General features: G+C 41.7%; 2 protein-coding genes across 3 annotated transcripts; both read right to left on the reverse strand.

The window, feature by feature from the left end:
• Positions 1 to 1,512: 1,512 nt before the first annotated feature.
• Positions 1,513 to 10,225, reverse strand: mccc1 (methylcrotonyl-CoA carboxylase subunit). Of its 2 annotated transcripts, XM_062395402.1 has the most exons (20): positions 10,193 to 10,225; positions 9,926 to 10,080; positions 9,416 to 9,459; positions 8,935 to 9,074; positions 8,709 to 8,804; positions 8,481 to 8,602; positions 8,221 to 8,368; positions 7,970 to 8,091; positions 7,776 to 7,887; positions 7,247 to 7,328; positions 7,025 to 7,152; positions 6,736 to 6,919; positions 6,496 to 6,605; positions 6,183 to 6,399; positions 5,976 to 6,062; positions 4,976 to 5,025; positions 4,646 to 4,783; positions 3,860 to 3,967; positions 3,348 to 3,419; positions 1,513 to 3,209 (listed from the first exon to the last, which is right to left on the reverse strand). In XM_062395402.1, exons 2-20 carry the CDS (start codon positions 9,979 to 9,981, stop codon positions 3,069 to 3,071), a joined length of 2,157 nt encoding a protein of 718 aa, XP_062251386.1. In that variant the 5' UTR covers positions 9,982 to 10,080; positions 10,193 to 10,225; the 3' UTR covers positions 1,513 to 3,068. The 2 variants fall into 2 exon arrangements, with proteins under 2 accessions (XP_062251386.1, XP_062251385.1); XM_062395401.1 differs by lacking the exon at positions 10,193 to 10,225 and having other exon boundaries at positions 9,926 to 10,185.
• A 468-nt stretch (positions 10,226 to 10,693) lies between these two features.
• On the reverse strand, positions 10,694 to 15,349 carry lamp3 (lysosomal associated membrane protein 3). The gene is made up of 8 exons (XM_062395483.1): positions 15,091 to 15,349; positions 13,929 to 13,991; positions 13,158 to 13,262; positions 12,835 to 12,917; positions 12,379 to 12,501; positions 11,847 to 11,919; positions 11,580 to 11,750; positions 10,694 to 11,158 (listed from the first exon to the last, which is right to left on the reverse strand). The coding sequence occupies exons 2-8, from the start codon at positions 13,984 to 13,986 to the stop codon at positions 11,019 to 11,021; spliced, it is 753 nt and encodes a 250-aa protein (XP_062251467.1). The 5' UTR covers positions 13,987 to 13,991; positions 15,091 to 15,349; the 3' UTR covers positions 10,694 to 11,018.
• Positions 15,350 to 16,122: the final 773 nt, after the last annotated feature.

Below are 16,122 nucleotides of genomic sequence, written 5' to 3' on the forward strand. Positions count from 1 at the left end.
TACAGGAAACTGATGTTAGATCTGTTCTTGAACTCGGACCTGAACCAAACTCTCTCAGCTGAGCAGTTTGGTTCGATGCCTCCAGGTTATTTCTCGAAGCAGGAGATGACTCAGCCTCATAATGTGAAAAAAGAAAGGAATTTAATTTAATATTTTATCACCAGATGAGGATCATGTCGTCAATCAAAAGCCTCGTCAGAGTTTAATTTGATCTTATTTAAGACACAGAGCCGTAAAATCCTGGCTCCAGTCGAGGTTTTGAGTTTTCCTGCTTCTTGGACATTAGTAAAAAATCTAAAATCAGCCGTCGGTCGTCTTTGTTCTCTGCTTTAGAAACATAATGAAAATCCAGACTTCTCCTCTGGGTTCAACTGCAGATGTAACATCATGTTCCACGTTGGGTTCACAGGGTTTGTTATTATAACATGTTCTTGGTTCAAGTGAAATCTTCCTGAAGCCGGTTCAGCCTCTGATGTCGGAGTCTCAGCTTCTCCTCACAGACCGGAATCAAATCATGCTTTTCTGGATGGAAACAGGAAAGTGAATGAAAGTGTGTCCAGCGATCTGGTTTCTGAACGTCCTGTGACTCAGCATCAGGCAGCGAGACTGGAAGATCATTCCCCCCCCCCCCTCCCCCTCCCCCTTATCAGTAAATCAGGCTTCAGCTGAGGATTCATTCTTCATCACTCCTCTGTTCACTGACGTCCTCCTCCTCCTCCTCCTCTGTCCATAAATCTGTCTTATAGTTAATGTTTATGAAGATGCGACTCTATTTACGAAATAAACACATTTTTAAGAAACGACTCTTTGGCGTGAGACTTTGTTTAATTTAGAAATTAATTGAAAAAGAAAAGAGCAGCTCATGAAAATCTCCATGTTGATGAATGAAGGAGAGAAAATACAATTAAGAGTTTGTATCCGGGACAAAGAAGCAATTCATCTAATAAACTGTTTCTCTCACTTTTATATGCAGAGCTGCTCAAATTAAATGGAATATTTATTACCTCACAAAGTGGCCGATGAATTTAATCCTTGAAAGTTATTTTAGTGTTGGTGAAACAATCAGGTAATCATGTTCAGATTCTCAGTTTTTTAAGATTGAACATTGGAATTTGTGGGTTTTAAACTGCAAGAAATTGTTTCATAAATTAAACTTCCTGACACATTATTTCAATATTTTTAAGTTTTATATTTTGTTTTTATTACATATATTAAATGGTGATACTTGGATGAGGAGACTAGAAACTTTTGTCACATATTTATGAAATTTTAAAATTTGACAACCAACCAGGACGAGTGTGTTTGTTCCAGATTAATAAGAAACCTGCTGAGCTGAGGATGTTCAGATCTTCAGTCAACACACAAACTTGAATTAATATTTCTCCAATGTATCAGATGCACTTACTCATATTTGTTGTGTAGCAGACGTTTCCAACTCGAGAGCAAATTAATGTGTTTGAAGTTTGGAGAAGAATCACTCATGCATCAAATATCACAAGACACAGACATGGGTCTACTTTAACAAATCTTTATTACAGAATCAGATCCAGTTTCTACAATCATCTTTCTTTTTAAAACAACTAATTTATCTACAAATATTAACTTTTTTCTACAAGGCCCCAGAACACACGGTTAGTAACGTTAGTGACGAAGAGACGAGCAACACGTCGTCTTCTTTGATTCACACAAAATCAAACATCGGTTTAAATCCTGCGACCGACGTTTCATCCTTTCAGGTTTATTATTATGAGCCTGGAAACAAAGACACTGAAACAAGCAGCTCATTTATCTCTGGAGTGTTTTTCTGCCTCTTCTTTCATCAGGTCTTTCTCCTCGAGATGTTTTAACTCTGCTCAAAACTTTTCTCAGCCTTTGTTTAAAGATCTGTTTCAGTCTGGAAGAACAGAACATGAAAGACAAACCACAACAAACCTCATGAAATGTTTTCCCCACAATAAAATAATCAAAGTGTGTGTTCACAACAAGTTTTGCTTTATCAAGCTCACTGAAAACCACACGATTAAAAAAAATAACAGTTTTTAGTGACAATTAAATTCTGACCTGCTTTGAAACAACTTCAACTCATCAGAAAAGAGGAAAATCAATCGAGCGAACTCAATAGATAGTTTCCACTGAGTAGTGATAATAAATCCATGGTCATTAAATTCAGTTTGAATATTTATTTCTTCTAGATTTCAGAAACTGACCCTGATCTGCTAAAGACCTAAAGACATTTCTCATCTTGTGCTTCAAACTTTGTGTTTTAGTGTTTAGCTCAGTTGCTCCACGTGTGTTTGTGTAGAGAAGCAGAAAAACGAGACCTGGCATTGTGTGTCTTCAACCCCGAGGTGCCTCAAACTGTGCAACAAAGAACAAAGACACAACTCCCAGAACAGAAACCAAAAGAAACACAATGAGGAAAGAATCTGAACAAATACAAGAAAGAAAAGAGAAGAAACAAACAACAGTCAAAACTCGGCTGTGAAAGGCAACTGCACGTTAAAGATCTCCGTGGCGTTTATCATTTACTGGAAATGAAGATGGACGACAAGAAAGTGAAGTTATCTATACCGCCCCCTGGTGGCTGGCTACACTATAGGTCATACACCGCATCTCCTCCATGTTCATAAGTGGGACATGGACCAAACTAAAATAATTCAGTGTGTCTCTTAAGTTTAGTTTTATTTGGTTATTTGATGCTATAAAAACAACAAAAACAGGATGAAGATGATTGACAGCTGAGACTGACTCATGATTGGTCGGTTGCTACAGCCCAGACTCCAAAGACGTGAAAAGCTAAAGAAGGCAGCGCTCGTATCTGTGATGATTCAGCTTCGTCTTCGCTCAGCGAGAAGATGTAGAGACGTCGTCGTCCATCTTTATTTCCAATCTGTAACTCGGGTTCAACTCAGGAACACGTCAGGTCTCTTTGTGTTCGAGACCTCGATCCATTCCAGACTGAACCGGACCAATCAGGTAACTCACGTCCTGACGGGGACGCTCTTGATGTCACAGTAACTCGTTCCGTCTCTCTCCTTCCTGTCTGTGTGTGTTTGTGGCTGTTGAATTCACTGGCTGCCTCCCTCCTCGCCACCCTCCTCCCCCTCCTCTTCCTCAAACTCCACCAGAGGAGCGTGGCGATTGGCCTGAGAACCTTCGATGAAGAAAACCTTCTTGATCACGCCGGCCTTCGGCGCCCGGATCGTGTGCTGCAGACAAACACAGAAGAAAGAATCAACTTTAACAGAATCTCAGTGGAGTGAGTTTTAAACTGGATCAAAGTGAGATCATGTGAGGAGGAGGAGGAGGAGGAGGAGGAGGAGGAGGAATCAGCAGGAGCCTCTCACCTCCATCTTCATGGCGTTCATCACCATCAGAGCGTCTCCCACCGCCACTGTGTCACCGACCTTCACCAGCACCTGAACACAGGAAACAGGATCGTTTCATTAATATAGATCAACACAGGCTGTCAGGAGGTTTTCAAATATTATACTATATTATAGATTATATTAAAATCAGAAGTCTCCTCATAAATTAAAAGTAATGAACAAACATTTATTCCACAGAGTCCATTACTGTCATCAGGAGACTTAAAGTGTTTAATAACACAGCCACACAATGAAAAGATATTAAAACCCTAATTCAGTCTGTTGATTGGTTTGTTATGAAGCTTCTTTTTTTACCCAGTTAAAAGTAAAATCTATATTTTCTTTAATAATGTTAATGGTCTTTTACTGCTGGACCTTGAATTTGAGTTTTATCAAAGGTTTGGATAATCAATCATACACATCTACATTTAGAAGAGTGTTAATTATAATGTATTTAATTTAAATCTCTGTGCAACTCCAGCCCTACTGACCTTCTCTATGGTTCCTGTCATGGGGGCCACGGCCCCGCCCTGGGCCCCAGAGCCGCTCACACCGGCCAGGTATTTGGGCACCGGGACGGACACCTGGGAAGTTCCCTCCTGCAGAACAGACAGAAACACGTCAGAGAGCAGAAGTTCACCGAGGTGAGCGGAAGAGAACAGACTTTAATTTCCCCTGATGTCAGTGAACAGAGTTTCTCTCTGAATGAACCGAGGGAAGATTTGATTCTCAGCTTTCATCAAATCTGTCGTTTGGGAAAATGAACCTGAAATTACTGAAAACAGATGAAGTCCAAAAACCAAATACAGACTTTTTATTTTACTGCTGTAAAACTGCTGAGGCCGACAAACACAGAGGTGAAGGTTGAGTTTCATCCATAAAGGTTTTGGTGTAAGAGACATTAAATTAGTTGTTTGAAGCAGAAGAGACAAATGTTCTGTAGAACCAGAAACTTTTAACTTTGATATTAATTCAATGATGGTCAATAAAACAACAACAGCTCGATGAAGCTTCCAGGAAACTGAGCAGAACTTTTCACAATGGACTCAATTCTCATTTAATTTAACTTTTCAAATAATTTGAATCTTAAAAAAAAGTTGATACCAAGTAAATTTGAATAATTAACAAATCACTTATTTTTTTAAGAGGTTTTTTTTCTGTTTCACTAACTTGTGGAACATGTGAAAACTGCAGATCTTTACAAATAGAAAGAAGTAACGTGTTGTCATGGAGGAACTCAGCTGGTGTTGTGTAAGCAGCTGGTACTGGGAACGCACCGTGGAGAACAGGTGAACTGTGTTTTCCAGTATCACCAGTTTGGGACGAGACTTCTCTCCGTTGACAGAACAGTGAAGGAACGAAGCTCCGCCCTCCAACTCCACCTCTCCGGTCACATGGTACGACTCCTCGCCAATCTGAAACAACAGTAGATTCCATAGTTATGTAGAACTTATACTACTGCTACTGCTAGTAATACATATGTAAAGTAAACAGTTTGTATAAACTTTTAAAGTTATTTAATTAATCCACAATGTGGTACATTCCTCTCATTCAGGTTGTTGAGAAGCAGCAGTTATAAAAAGAGGAGGTGTTTTTTTCCAGCTCACCTGCATATTATAGCTTCCATCTTTGTTATACTTGATCACCACATCAACTTCTGGAGACACAGACAAGAGGAAAAGGTTTGTGAAAGAGTTTAGGACTCATTAAAACAGTGAAGAGACATCATCTTCATCTTCATCATCATCTTCACAGCAGCAGCACTGGACCTATTTCTGGGGCTCTGCAGTGACATTTTTAATAGAAACATTGAATAATGAATGTGACTTCATTAACCAAGTGTCGCAGAGCAGAGCGGCTCTGAACTTAATTATTCAAAGTGTCGTTAAACTCAAACAGCTGCCGACACAATAAACCACATCTTCACGTAATCGAACAAAGATCACACGTCAACAGACGATCCAGCTGCTGAATAAATGATCAGAATCAAAACAACTAAATAAATACGATTACACAATGATTCTATTTATCTGTTTGCCAGTTATCTACGTGCATGTATATATTTGACTGTGTGTTTGTGCTTGTGTACATAAACATAAAGATATACATGTTTGCATATGGACACAACATGGACAACACATCTCCACTTCCTCAACTTCCTCCTGCAGCATCTTACACTGTGACATCATTCGGAGGCTGTGCAGTAATAATCACGGCCTGAAGCCGAAGTGTCACGATCCCACTGACACACACTCAACAGTAATATTCAGCTGTCAATCAGGAGGTTTCATACCCTTTGTTTAATCATAATAAATAAGAGGAACATCTGATTTTACTTTAGTCAGTATTCCATCCACCACTACCATGGAGGAGGGGTATACGGCCATTACTAAAGTCAGACACCAGGGGGCAATACAGATGTGTTGGATTTGCCTTTGGGAAGCTGCCATGTTGTCTTCATATATACAGTTTATATCTTTATTTATAGATATTATTTGTTGCAGCCCCGACTCAACCATGATCTAAACTTTGTTGTCAGTGTGTGACTGTATTCATTACCTTCCTGTCCACCAGGGGGCAGTAAAGGTCAGCGTGACTGGTACTTACTTTTGTCTCCAACCTGCAGCGTCATATTTCTGTTAAACTGAATGTTGCTTCTCCAGCCGCTGCTCGAGCCAAATGGAGAGAAGGGGTCTAAAAAAACACACACACAGACACACACACACACAGACACACAAAGTGCCCTTAGTAAATAAATGTTTTTTTCCCCAGGTGAAATCCTTTGCCCTGACATTAAAAGTCCTGTCCTCTCACCTGTGGATGTTTGTGTGAACTCCTGTGTGTGTTTCCTCTCCTGCAGCACCAGGCCCAGGGCGGCCTGGCAGATGGTTTCCCCAGTGGGAGCACTGGGAGCGGGGAACAGGTCTGCGTAGTGCTGGGGGATGAAGCTGGTGGTCACGTTCCCAGCCTCAAACTCAGGGTGGCCCGAGAGACTCAGCAGAAACTCTATGTTCGTGTTCAGTCCTACGATCTGAGGACAGGAGGAGAAGAAGGAAGAAGAAGAAGGGATGAAAAGAAAGTGAAAACACAGAGACGGTTCCTGACTGGGTCTTTGTGTGTTTCTTACGTTGTATTGTCTGAGGCAGTAACGCAGCTTCGTCAAGGCAGCTGGTCGGTCCTTCCCCCAAACCACCAGCTTAGCGATCATTGGGTCATAATGAGCCGACACCTCGTCCCCTGGAAACAAACACACACACGTTGAGGAGATACTTTTTCTACTTCTTGTACGAATGATTGGAAAATGATGATCAGCAGAGGGATTGTTAAATGTCTCTGGTGAAGAAGTCCTTGTTCTGAGACTCTCTACCTTCCCGGACTCCGGTCTCTATGCGGGTGTGTTGGTCCGGTGGGGGGGTGGAGAGATGCAGCAGAGGCCCCGCCCCCGGGAGGAAGTCGTTGTTTGGGTCTTCGGCGTAGATCCGCGCCTCGAAGGAGTGACCCCCGAGGATGATGTCATCCTGGAGGAGAGGCAGACGCTCCCCTGCTGCCACCTGCAGGATGACATCACACAGAATCAGTGTTTACATCTTTACCACCAAGAGTTTCTTCAGTTTTTCAGTTTCCTCCGTCTGTTTCCCCCCCCCCCCCCCTCTCACCCTGAGCTGCCACTCCACCAGGTCGGTTCCGGTGATCATCTCAGAGACTGGATGTTCCACCTGCAGCCTGGTGTTCATCTCCATGAAGTAGAAGTTATGATTGGCGTCCATTATAAACTCCACCGTACCTCCACAGAAAAGACAAAATGTTGTGTAAATATAGTGTAACCGTGTGTTGTGGGTCTGAGGGACTGTGATGAGGTGTGTGTCTGTGTTTCTCACCTGCTCCTACATAGTTCACAGCTTTGGCTGCACGGACGGCTGCTTCTCCAAGTTTTCTCCGAACCTCCGGACTAATCCCAGGCTGAAAGGAAGAATAAGGAAATCTGTGAAAACTGTGAAAACACTGCTTGACAGTTGAGGAATGTTTATCAGTGGGTTTGGGTAAACAAGTGTCAAGCAAATGATGGTGTAACAGGCTGTTTGTCCTCGTTCACAGTTACAATAACTTAAATAAACAATTTTCCAAAGACATTTCCAACAACCTATTAGCTGCTAGAGTTCTGTGAAACGCTTTATGTCTGCTAACAACAAAACCAGGAGGTAATTGGATCAACAAATATTGAACCTTGACCTCAAGTCAGATTTGCAGGATCTTGCAAAACTGAAATTTAAGTTTTCATGACAAAATGGTTCAATTGTAGGTTTTTTGATTAACTTAAAACTCAAGTACCATTGGTTTCTTCTTACTGTTGTTTTCGTTCCCAGTAACTTTTCAAACGTCTGCTGAGTCAGAGCATCGTGAACTCACCCCCGGTGCCTCCTCAATGATTTTCTGATGTCTCCTCTGGACGCTGCAGTCTCTCTCAAACAGATAGACGGCGTTACCGTGCGTGTCCCCGAACACCTGAACCTCCACGTGTCTGAGGGAGAAGTGGCTGGTTAGCAATTAGTGAGTGCGAGTCTGTGTGTGGGTTTGTGCGTGTGTGTGTGTGCACAAGTTACCTGGGGTCCTCTACAAACTTCTCAATCAGCATGACGTCATCGTTGAAGGACTTTCTGGCTTCTCGTCTTGCAGACTCCAGCTGCTCTAAGAATTCTGAGTCTGTAAGTGCAATACGCATTCCCTACACAAACACACAGACACACAAACACACAGACAATGAGGTTACCTCATCAGATGTATATTCTTTAACGGTTTTATTTTGTATTGTGATGACAAACTGTCCATGATTGTTTTTATCCCGTCCTCTTACCTTCCCTCCTCCTCCACGCACGGCTTTAATCATCACAGGGTATCCGATCTGAACAGCCTCCGCTTGGAGCCTCTCGTTTGATTGGTCCTCTCCATGGTAACCACCAATGATTGGCACTCCGGCAGCTGACATGATGTGTTTTGATGTGCTGAAAATGGACAAAAAGCTTTATAATCTATAACCTATAATCTTACAAATAACTGCATGACACAACCTGGAGAGATTCTATATGTATTTAATATATGAAGTGTGTGTGTCACCTCTTAATGCCCATGTCTCGAATGGCAGACGAAGGCGGCCCGATGAAGATGATGCCTTCCTGTTTACATGCCTCTGCAAACTCTGTGCTTTCTGATAGAAAGCCATATCCAGGGTGGACAGCCTGCACACAGACACACACACACAAGATTTAAAAAAGGAGTAATAATGATTCTATATAAAGAGTCTATACATATTTATAGATGTGATCTTTTTGCAGGATTACTCACATGTGATCCAGACTTCTTGGCCACCTCCAAAACTTTCTCCATGGAGAGGTAACTCTGCTGGGAGGGCGGAGGACCGATGTGATAGGCTTCATCCGCCTACAGAACAAACCAGGGAAACAAAACTGATCAGTGCAAGCTCAACAAGAACATTATCCCTGGGCAGGTCAAGAAAACGAGCCTGAAACCTGAAAATATGCAATTTATATGCAGGTATCAGGCTTCTCACCATGGCCACGTGCATGGAGTCTCTGTCTGCGTCACTGTACACCGCCACAGAGCGGACACCCATCTTCTTCGCCGTGCGCATCACACGACACGCGATCTCTCCCCGGTTGGCGATCAGCACCTTCTCGATCCTTCGCACTCCTGGAGAAGATTTAACAACCGACATGTTGATGATCTTTAAAATGAACTCTAGTGATCTATTTATACAGTGGTGCGTTATGAGTCCTTATGTTGATGCATCACATATACACAATAAGTGTTAACACACATTCCACACAGCTAAAGTTGTCACGCTGCAGCTCTGAATGTGTATAGTTGTGTATTTAACTTTTTGTGATATTAAGGTCTTTCTAACTTGCTTTTTTCTTTAATGTAAATATTGCACTGAGCGGTTTCTTCTTGTCCAACACATTCCATTGCACCGTTGACCCTGAGTGAACCTGCTCAGGACCAGTAACAGAGTGGGAGCAGCAGGAACTCACCTCCTGACACCAGCCTCACGCCGCTCCGGGACCATGACAGCTTCCTGAACACAAGAGAAACACGAGTCAGCATCGAGAGAAGCTGCATGAATGAATGAGTGACTGTGGAAACAGCAGGTTGAGTCACTGCAGAGACAAACCTCATGTAAACAAACACAGCTGAAGTCCCAGCTACATGATGCTAACCCTGCTAGCTGCTACCTGTGTTTAACCTTGCTCACGTCTCGTCTGCATCAACACGAGTTAACAAAATGAGAAACTCTTTATCGACGTGTTGTTGTCAAGTTGAGGATCCACGTGTTTTTACCCTGGTTGTGTTTATAAATGACAACAAGCAGATGATTTACAATCTGAGCCACAACAGAGCATCTGGTCAGGTTAGCATTACGAGCTAATCAGCTAGTCAGCAGTGGACGGAGAAGCATCACAACAACACAGCAGACATGACAGTGTGAGTGTGTCAGTGTGTGTCCGTGTGTGTGTGTGTGTGTGTGTGTGTGATGGACTCACTGGGTAAAGATCCTCAGACTTTGCAGACTGGGGAAACTCAGGATAACTGCAGCCATGGCTACCAGCGGCTTGCTAGCTAGCTGCTAGCTTAGCTTGGGCTAGCAGAGCGAGCAGCCGGACGTGGAAACAAGCGACGCGTGAAATCACCGCAGCAGCTGAAAGTGAATTAAAAGATGAATCCACAGATTAAAGCCTCGTGGAAATCTGAGGCTTCAAAAAAGCGAAACACGCAGGAAAAAACTCAATGACACGCGAGAGTTGTTTTACCTTGAGTGGTCTTTACAGGCTTCCGTAGTGTCCACTGCCAATGAGAAACCCAGATATTGGAGGTGGGGAGGAAGCTGTAGTGAGCTCGTTCTGCCAGCGGAGGGAGGTGTTTCACAGGATATACAGGTGGTGCTGAGGTGTTTATTATTTATTATAAATATATGTTTTTAGTAGTTTCTTTAAATATGAATACAAATATTTTATTATTTGTACACATATTTTTTGGGTGTTTAATCGTTTCTTAAAATAACAACTACAGTACTACTAATAACAATAATAACACATCGTTACTATTGTATTTATATAATTTGTAATAGTAGTATTATTCTCCCCAGTCACATAATCCACTTACAGGAGGTCATTACAGTTAATAATTAATAATTATTACAGTAATAATTTCACTCTTAAACCTTTAATTGAATTTTATTGACAAGAAGAGTGACTTTGCAAACCAGAGCAAATTTAAAACGGACACTATTAATTTCACAGTTTTGTGCAGTAGGTAAACAGATCCAGGACCAGCAGGCACCTGGAAAGCATTCATCTGAGTTGATAACTACTTTTCAGTCTCTGTTTTTATTAAATAACTTTAAAAAAAACAACAAATCTGAAAATGTAAACAACGGCCAGTTAACTAAAGTCATCACAGAAGGTAAAGAGAAATTTAAAACAAACTGAAATTCAGGTTCAGACAAGTTACAAAGAGAAAATTAAAATGTTAAATTTGTTTATTTTATAAGCTAATAACTCGTAGTCAAATAAATACATTTAACACTTTCTCGACAGACAGTTCATGTGAAACATTCTCTGAGACGGAGTGAATCTCTCAGAGTTCCTCGTAGCCTTGTCTGCGGCGGTCTTTGATGAGGAGGAAGGTCAGCACAGCGATGAGGAGGAGGCCCACCACTGTGGCCCCGACGATGATGGGAATCACTCGCTTGTTGAAGTCAGCCCAGCACTCCACCTCTGCAACAGAGGAGAGGAGCACGATGGTCACAGATAGTAAAGAAACTGAATCTTTAATCTCGTCAGTACAAACGTCACAGATCAGACTTTTTATATAAATGTGCATCCGGCACAGCTTCCTGCTTGGTTTGAACTCCCGAGATGAAACTCAATCAAGTCCATTGTGGCCAAGGGGAGGAGCGGTTTGTCCACTAACTAGAACGTTTATAGTTCAAACCCCGGTTCCTGACATCTGTGTCAAAAGTGTGTGAACGGATGAATGAGACTTGTACTGAAAAACATTTTGATTGCTCACCAAGACTAAACAAGTGCTACAGGCCAGAGACCATTTACTATTTTAGAGTCTGAAATATCATTTTAATTTGCAGAACTATATTCAGCTCTGTACGTTCACTTCCAGGTCGTAGTTCTGCTCACTCACCTTTTCCATAGCGTCCGTTGAGCAGAGTGAAGGCCTGAAACTGCAGTGGGACAAGTTTGATCCTCAGCTCGGACGACATCAACAGCAAACTCTCAGATTTGCAGTTGAAGCTGCGACCGTTCTCGGATTTGAACAACTTGTCGTGGTCCATTATGCCAGAGAAGGTCTTATCTGTGGGGGTGAAACACAGACGGGTTCATTTCACAGCTGGATCATATCCAGATACTGTTTTATTCATCTTCTCCTTTTTATTCTGTCTGGTCTTACTTGCACATTTCGGGCAAACAGGCAGAGGGGACAGGTGAGACGTCAGCTTGGTGATGTAGAAAACTTTATTTTCCTGCAGATAAAAACACAGAGATCGACTCAGAAATCTCTGGATTATGAACAGATGCACAATTTTACCAAATAAACAAACATAACAGAATTTTGATATAGATTCAAACCTGACAGACAATCTTTTCTTGGTGTAGTTGAATTTCTAATTATGTGATTATATAACATTTTTAAAGCATTTCCAGCAGTGGAGGAAGAAAACCTCAGATTATTTTCAGTTATTTTCATAATGCCAGAAATTCTGAATATTATGGAAATGTGTGTGTGATTTTGTATCATGAACTTTTTTGCTTTGTGCAACATTCTGCCTCTGGTCACATGGAATTTGCAAATTCCTTTTACATTCCGCAAGAGAAATTAATGAAACACTTTGTCTTTATTATTTTCATATCACAGGAATATGTGACACAGGCTGGGATATGTCCTGTTCTGGGTCTGAGATGTGAATCTGTGCGTCTTGTACCTTTTTGAAGGTGAGCTGCAGACTAGCAGAGTTTCCTGGCAGCGTGAGAGAGAGAACAGCAACTTCTTTGCCGCAGTAGCCGCTCGTCGTGACCCTGGTCGGGTCCAGGCTGTAGTACCAGGTCTGTAGAGGGAGGAGAGAAAAGTGACTCATGTCAATGGAGTCGTCGTCTCTTCACACATTTCCCTTTGAATCGTGCAAGAGGGTGTTCATGTTTATTTCACGTTTTCTGTCTGAGTCTGAATTTCTCTTTTTCTTTCTTTTCAAGTTGAGTTTGAACAGGAAACCAAATTTTAACACCTCATGAACAGATGCTGACACAAACACACTCTTTCTGCAACACGGCTGAAATACTGAAAAATATAACGTTCACACAATCAGACCAAGGGAAACAGGCTGGACACCACACACACACACACACACACACAGAGTGCTGAGCCAGTCACAGCCTCTAACCTTCTTCTCGATGACGATGAACTCGACTCCCATGGTGGCTTTGATACATATTTTCCCATCCAGACCTTCCAGCTTGTATTTCCCTGTGCACACAAGCACACACAATGTGCACACATACATACATTAACTAACACACAGACACAAACACAAACACACTTGTCATTGTGTAATAATTAGTTAACATCGCCCTGATTCCAGGATTTCAATATCTTCATGATTCCGTCTGCAACAGAAACTGGTTCTTTTGTTCGCATGTTTCATGATAATTATTGTGTTGTGTCTGTGTTATGACTGTGTTGTGTCTATGTTGTGTCTGTGTGTACCTAATTGAGGAGTGGCCTCAGTGGGCTGCAGGACCGGATGGAAGTTATTTTGCTCAGAGCCGGGGGCCGGTGAGACAGAGTTGTAGCTGCTCTGGAGCTGGACGCCTGGTGGAGGAAGAGACATTTTATTATTGTTATAGAACAAGACAACTTTTCAAATTCAATAAACCAGCTGCAATGTGGTCATTTCAACAGTTTAACAAGTTTAGATACAGTCAAAGTATCACAGTCACAAGAACTTAACAATAGCTTCTGATTAAACAGTTTAAAAGCTACAACTGCCGCTATTCACAGATATCTGAAGATGAACCAGTAGATGTGGAGATGTGACGCTGTGTTATTCGTATGAACTCTGGTTATTGTCGTGTCATCTGATGTTTAAACCACAAAGTCAGAGAAGACTGAGTGAGTGGGAGAAGTAAAGACCACAGCAGCAACGTTCACTGGGACAGGAAACCAGAGAACACACAGAGCCGAGAGCAGCAACCGTCATTATCAATAACCACACATTAAATGAATCGTTAGAAATCATCATCAGGTATATTTTATAAAACAGACATTAGTGCTGCATGGTATCATAAATATATAAATATATAAATATATAATGATATCAGTGTCAGGCTCAGGAACAGAGGATGTGTACGAGAAGCAGAGAAACACAGATGTTCCATCAAAAACTGAAATGTGTTGGTTCCAGATGAAGACAAAGACTGAGCCACAGAGAGAGAGTTCACGCAATAGTACATTAAACTGGAATATCATCGAACTTACCAGGAATCAGAGCAGCCAGGAGGAAAAGACCCCATCGGCCCGAGAGACCCCTCAGCATCGTGGCTGCAGAGGAGGAGAGAAGCGTGAGAGCAATGAGACCAGAGGAGGAGGTCGCTCGTTAGTGGTTCAGTGTGAAACTGTTTGACACTAAAAGAGGACGGAGCAGAGGAAGTGAAGTGTGACAGCAGACCTGACACCTCCGATGACAAAGTGATGAACAGACAAACAAATGAGAAAAAGCTTCAAGGCTGCAAAAAATTACACCTGCAAGATCAACTCCATGTTGAAGAAAGTGAAGAACAACAGTTGTGAGCAGATGAATGGTTGTAAATGTACATTAATCTACATGTGACGTGATACTTTCTTATAGTTAATAGCTAAAATATACAAAAAGTGTTGTATGTTTTTTAATTTTATCATTTTCATGCCACTTGCATCTGTCTTGATCCTGGAAAACACATTAATGCGTCACTGATAATAATCTAATGATATGATATGTAATAGTGTAACAGTCATGTGGATATAATAATAATAATAATAATAATAATAATAATACATATCTTTGAAGTACATATTTTACATTTTCATGTTTATATATTAGTGTAACTTTAAGTAACATGTAGTACAGGCTACATTTAACAATTAATTTTAACAAAACATTACATTTATTCATGTATAATGTACACACACTGTATATTTCACTATATTCACATGGTGTATATGTGTGTGTGTGTGTGTCTGTGTGATTGTGTGCTTTATGTATCCGACAGTTTACCCTAAATTTGTTTACCGCCAGCCCAGTAGCTCCTTTCACGTGTGACCACAAGAGGGCGCCACTGTGTTTTTCAGGTTTTATTTTTTGTGTATCTTCAGTTCCTCCACAGAAAAGTAACCACATTTAGAACATATTGACTTTATCTCTCGAGATGAAGGTAAAGTGATTCTGTAAAAGTCTAACGGAGTCAATGACCTGTCAGGCACGTAGTTGACCGATCTGACATGCTGTCATCAGTCTGCAGGGTGGGGGGGCGCTGTGCACCCAGTGAACTTGGTGTGTGTGTCTGTAGTTCCTCAGAGACAAAGCAAACAGCTGTGTGATGTGTGATGTATGATGTATGTCCACGTGTCTACGTATCTGCATTTAACGTCTGAGACACTTCACCTGGTTTCACAGGAGGATCGGTGAGGAAACCAGCGTGATGAAGGCCAAAGGTCGACAGGGACAAAGTACCAGCCGCTACACACAAAACACACAAAACACACTAAACACACACACACACTTGGTTATAGGTCAGCTTTATAGACTTCAAATTATTTAACCATTATATCATAGCCACTAATCTGGCTTTTTCCTAATAAGGTCCATCCGTTCCCAAATTCTTGATTCTTGAAAATGTTGTCCCCAGAGTTGGTCTTTAACACACACACACCCACACACCCACCACACACACACACACACACACACACACACACACACACACACACACACACACACACACACACACACACACACACACACACACACACACACACACACACACACACACACACACACACACACACACACACACACACACACACACACACACAGATTTGAGCCACTTTTCTTTTTAGGACTTTTCATTGACTTCCATTCATTGTGAACAGTCTAATCCCCCCCCAAAAATTCCTCTAACTTGAACCGTAACCAGTCCTCACTTAATTGGAGAACTAGTTAATTAGATTAACAAATCTAACCCCTACCTTAACCTAAATTAACCTTAAACCTGTCACCTTAAAATGGAAACACACAGACACACACACACTGGCCTCTTAAACACATACACTTAGAGTTGTTGTGTGTTTGCTACCATACAGTCTGTGCCAATCAACTGTACTTTACGTGGGTTATTATGTAAAATGATTAATTATTATGTGTTTGAGTGTGTGTGTGTCTGACTTGAGTTAAAACTGCTTGTTTGCCCCAATTTACAATAAAGAGACACACATCTCCTCAAATGCTCTCTCTCTCTCTCTCCCCCCCTCTCCCCCCCCTCTCTCTCTCTCTCTCTTCCTCTCTCTCTCTCTGTCAGATAATGACTGTTGTATTGACTCGACAGGTAGGAGGGCAAACAAAGAAGCAAACATTTACTCTCCTTTTACCGACTGAGCATTTTGATCATTTGTGTGTGTGTGTGTGTGTGTGTGTGTGTGT

The sequence above is a fragment of the Platichthys flesus genome, chromosome 9, assembly GCF_949316205.1.
Source record: "Platichthys flesus chromosome 9, fPlaFle2.1, whole genome shotgun sequence".
NCBI classification, from domain to species: Eukaryota; Metazoa; Chordata; class Actinopteri; order Pleuronectiformes; family Pleuronectidae; genus Platichthys; species Platichthys flesus.